Below are 5,070 nucleotides of genomic sequence, written 5' to 3'. Positions count from 1 at the left end.
AGGAGAACTTTATATCGCGCAGTTTGTTGAATGACATCCAAGGGAGCGCTGACGTTTCTGATATCAGTTTATCTGCCACCACCGTTGACACATCCTGCTCAGAGCGCTCCGATGCCTTCATTTCCCTAGCAAGTGTTCTCTCAGCCAGCGTGGGCGAGGCCTGTGAGGGAGCCGTGAGCGGGACGGGCGAGGGTCAAGGGTCTGGCGGGATCCGTGGTGGAGGGTCGGAAGAGGCGGCCACACAAAGCTTAAATGAGTTAATAAGCGAGGACCATCTGAGTTATTACGCAGCACCGGGTGAGCTAGGCGGTTGTGGGAAAGCCCTCAGTGCTCTGCCCGAGTGTCACGAGGAGGGCCACAGTGCCGCAGCCCATGCGCCGTCCCAGCCAGGCACAGGCACACAGGACGCTGCAGAAGGCGTGAGTGTCGACTGTGTGAATTCAAATGAGAATTGTGGCGTGGGAGAAGTTTTGAAGGAGCACAAACAGGAAGCCGACAGCCTCCCACTGTGCGTGGAGGCAGAAGGAAGTGGGGATAAGCTGTCTTCCTGGCAATTTGACATAAACAAGGAAGATAAAGCCGCCGACCCGCAGGAAGCACTGCATTTACTCCTGAGTGACTCGCGTCTGTCTGTCAGGGATGATGGAGGGTTGCCGGAGTGTTGGGAAGCACCTGACGCCTCTGCCATTGTCGTAACCAACCTCGCGGAGGAAGCGTCACCCTGGGATCGCGGTGCGAAGCAGCAGGAGCAGGAGCACCAAGAGGAGGAGGCGCCATCAACTTTCACCCACTCTGAGGAATCGCATTGGCTTGTGACGAGACAAGATAACGTGGACGCCCATGAATTAGCAGACTTACTACACTCAGTAGACACCCTCGCGCCGCGCAGACCTGTTGATGGCACTGTCGCATCTGAGGCTGGCGAGGCTGGCAGTGTCCCGGGGCACGGCAGCGAATCTGGCACCACTACACATCCTGACTTGACCAGCAACCAACAAGCGTCCGTGAGCATAAGTGAGACAGTGGATGGTGCACCGGGAGGAACTCGCTGTCACCTAGAGCATCACACATCCCTTGATATCACTGCCGCACCAAACAAACACAACGCAGACTCCTCCAGCACAGATCCTGAAGGGGACTCTCTATATTCTAGTGACCTGTCAAAGAGTCCTACAGGAGAGTCCTTGACATATACGAAGGACGGGCACGCTGCTGCAGAAGACGAAGAGAAAAAGAAGGAAGCAAACAAGAGTAATACGAACTTTCCTCTCGAGGTTCATGTGAACTCTGAGGGCGAACTCGAGGAGGAGAAAGCAGCTGCAGAGGAGAGGAGGGAAGAAAACGAGGAACTGATCGAGGAGGAGGAGGAGGAGGAGGAGGAGGAGGAGGGGATAGAAAAGTTAGTCCAAGAAGAGAGTCAAGTGGAGGAGGAGGTAATTCAAGAGGAAGGTAAGGAAGAGGTGGAGAAGGAGGAGGAGGAGGAAGACAGTAAGGAAGAAAGTGAGAAGTTAACTCAAAAAGAATTAAAAAAGAAGAGGAGGAGGAGGAGGAGGAGGAGGAAGAGGAGGAACATCAAGAAGAAGGGCTTGAGCAAGAGAAGGAGGTGGATAAGGAGGAGAAAGAAGAGCTAACTACCAAAGACATTGAGGAAGAAGAGAGAGAGGAGAGACAAGAAGACGAACAAGAGGAAGAGAAGGATCAAAGCTGCGTCGTGGAAACAATCTGTGAGACTGAAGAAGGGAAAAAGAAGACGAAGACGAAGGAGCTGGTGAAGAAGTGCTTGTCTTGGCCGGTGACGAGGGCGCGGAGACGACGAAGGAAGAGAGTGGCACTGCAGAAGGTGATAAAGGAGAGGAGGAGAATGTGATTGATTTTGAAGATGATGTGAGTGACAAAGAACTAAGAAAAGAGTGTGAGGGGGAAGAAGAAAGCGAAAAAATCTTAGAAGAGTGCAGTGAGAGTGACAACAAAGAGAGTGACGGAGTAAAAAAAGAGTGCGTAGAAAAAGAGGATAAAGAGGAAAGTGAAGAACTAGAAGAAAGTGCAGGCGAGGAGAACAAAGACGAAATTCTGGGAGAGCGATGTGAGAGTGAAAGCAACAAGGATGGTAATGAGATCCTAGAAGTGTGCGGTGAGAGTGAGGACAAACAAGTGAGTGACGAAAGCGTGGAGAGAGAGTGTCGTGGTGAGAGTGATGAGGACGAGGTAGACGAGAGTAGTGATGATGTGGTGACGAGTGGTGTTGAGGTGAGTGATGAAGGGAATGGTGATGATGCAGTGAGTGGACGCGAGTGTGTGGAAACTGAGGAAGTGAAGGACGTGAACATCAGTGACGTGGAAGAGAAGGTGGAGGTGGAGACGTGGAGTGGAGGTGGAGGTGTTGACGAAGAAGAAGTGGTGGTATCCGTTGACTTGAGCAGTGAAGAGGAGGTGGATGAGGAAGAGGCAGAGTACGTAACACCAAGATTGAGTGTGGAAAGCAAGGAGTGGAGTAGTGGAGTGACACAAGCAAACCATTACACCATTAGTAAGGAGCAGAGGCTTTGTGCAACTCACGGATTAAACCATATAGCAGAGGAGGAGGCGGAGGAGGGCGGTGACGTAACCCTAGGGACGCACGCACAAGCAGGAGACGCCAGTGACTCCCCGGACCAAGACCTGACGCTCGCTGAGATAGAGGTAGCGGAAGGTGAAAGGAAAGAGAAGACCTTGGCGTGGAGGAGGAACCTGGTGATGTGCGTCAGATAATGCGTACTGTTGACCTGACGGGAGAGAAAGAGGAAGAAGACGCGGATAAAGAGGAGGAAGAGAAACAGGAGACTAACTTCTGTGAGGCGCCGGGCAGTGAGACAGTAGTAGAGGCTCCTGAAGGTGTGGCTGTAGTGAGATTTGCCGTGGACGTACAAGAAGTGGAGCCGGAGAGCTGCTTGTCCGCAGCCATCGAGGAGGAAGCCAGCATGCCCGTGGGACAGACCGGTGCGACAGAGAAACATCTTGACACGATGGACGCGATCAAGAGGGTGCTGGTGGATACTGAGCAGAGGGAGGGTGAGGAGGATGAGGAGGTGGTGGCGGTGGAGCGGCGCAAGCCAAGCAAGGGCGTGCACATCCCCAGCAGCAACAGAGACTCTGGCACGAGCTACCTCACCGTGTACGAGGAAGTGGAGGAGGAGGAACAGGAGAAGGTGAAGAAGAAGGAGAACGAAGACAGCGATGACGACACGCTGGTGGGCCACAGCAGCAGGAGCAGCAGCAGTGAGACCAGCAGCAGCGGCAGTGACGACTTCAGGAAGTGCCACAGGCGGGAGGACAGCGGTGTGTTCCTCAGCTCCAGCTCCCGCCACGACCAACGCCACCGTCGAGCGCAGTCCGAGGCACCGCCCGAGATCACCCATGAGGTGCAGCCTCGCGAAACCCACAGCTACCAGGAGGCGAGGCCCGCTGCGTTGGGGGAGGATACCCCGGACGTGGTAAGTCTGCACCCGCGGGACCAGGATGACAACCTTAGCATCCAGAGCGAAATGATGGACTCACGCGGGGACGAGGATGGCGAGAGTGGCGGTCGGAGGTTCAAGCGCCGCTCCAGCCACCAGTTCCGCGTGGGGCGCAGGTACAGTGGCCAGAAAATGATGCAGAAGATCCGCCAAGGCCTACACCTGGGCAGCAAGAAGACGCCAGACAGCGAGGCAGCAGGTGGCGAAGTGCATCCCACCAAGCTGCAGCAGCTCGCCAGAAAAGAAAGGTACAACTCATCCCCTATTCATTTTGTTCTCTCTCTCTCTCTCTCTCTCTCTCTCTCTCTCTCTCTCTCTCTCTCTCTCAGACAATACTGCATATTTTGAAATCGCTGTTATGTTTATTATTTATTTACATGATTTTTCCTTCCACTTTCTCTGTTCGCTCACAGCAGTGTTTACTGACGTCTTCCCACAAACAAAGATAAGCACACCAATAAAATGTCCACACACTCCGCTACACTAACGACCTTGAAAATATACACGCGTGACAAGCATCTCGAGCACCTTATATGTGGTGGCTTGCTTCAACAGCGTAGGCGCAGGACAGCCAGGCAGAAGCAGGCAGGGAGAAGGGCAAGTAATCAAACAGGCGGGCAGGCAGAGATAAAAAGGCAGGTAGGCAGACAGGCAAGGTGCATGGATAGACCCTCGGGAGGGATGAAGGGCGGCGCTGACCAGAAGGAGACAACCGGTAGTAAGGTGAAGCAAAGTTGGATCTCGTTTGTGCTTGGGTGGGTGACCTCACAGAGAAGATGCAACACAAATAAGCCAAGAACGGAAAGAATGAAAGAGAGAAAAATAATAGCAGTAGTAGTAATTATAGTAGTGCCATCTTACTGAAGCATTATCAACCAACACCATTACCACCACCACCATCACCACCACAACCATTACAATCACCACAGCCACCACCACCACCACCAATAGTCCCTCCCACACGTGCGTCAGACATCAGCATGGAAAGGACCTGCTATAGCTGAAGTAAGGAGAAGTACAGGCAGTAACCAGAATTAGGGAGAGGCAAAGGAGAGGAGTGGGGCGGTCAAAGGGATACCCGGGCCCACGCTGGTTACCTACTGCCTGCCCTCGCTCACCGGACGTGGGGTCGAGGCTTTGTTATCTCGTTTTCTATTTCTGTTGTGTTTTTGGCCCATTTTCTGTTCTCATCTCTCTTCGCTCTCTCCGCCACTGTGCTCATTGGAGTGGTGAGTGCTCTCTCTCTCTCTCTCTCTCTCTCTCTCTCTCTCTCTCTCTCTCTCTCTCTCTCTGTTTTTTGCTAACTTCTTTATATCGACTTTACTTCGTGTGTGTGTGTGTGTGTGTGTATGATACGTCAATCTAATCCTGTTGTTGTTTGTGTTCTCTATGTTCTTTTTTTCTATTTATTTATTTATTTACTTTGTGTAAAACAGGAAAATTTTCACACGAGACTTCACTTCTCTCTCTCTCTCTCTCTCTCTCTCTCTCTCTCTCTCTCTCTCTCTCTCTCTCTCTCTCTCTCTCTCTCACACACACACACACACACACACACACACACACACACACACACACA

General features: G+C 52.4%; 1 protein-coding gene across 11 annotated transcripts in view; it reads left to right on the top strand.

Annotated features, from left to right (window-relative positions):
• Positions 1–1,512: 1,512 nt before the first annotated feature.
• Positions 1,513–5,070, top strand: part of LOC123499249 (rap guanine nucleotide exchange factor 2-like) — a 269,844-nt gene continuing 266,286 nt past the window's right edge. For all 11 annotated transcript variants that reach the window (XM_045247032.1, XM_045247030.1, XM_045247029.1 and 8 more), the window contains exon 1: positions 1,513–3,742. In XM_045247032.1, the coding sequence (XP_045102967.1) occupies positions 2,748–3,742 (995 nt within the window). In that variant the 5' untranslated portion in view covers positions 1,513–2,747. The remainder of the gene's footprint in view (positions 3,743–5,070) is intronic.

Source organism: Portunus trituberculatus, chromosome 49, assembly GCF_017591435.1.
Source record: "Portunus trituberculatus isolate SZX2019 chromosome 49, ASM1759143v1, whole genome shotgun sequence".
Lineage (NCBI taxonomy): Eukaryota > Metazoa > Arthropoda > Malacostraca > Decapoda > Portunidae > Portunus > Portunus trituberculatus.
Note: the sequence above shows the minus strand (reverse complement) of the source record. Positions and strands in the feature narration are given on the sequence as shown.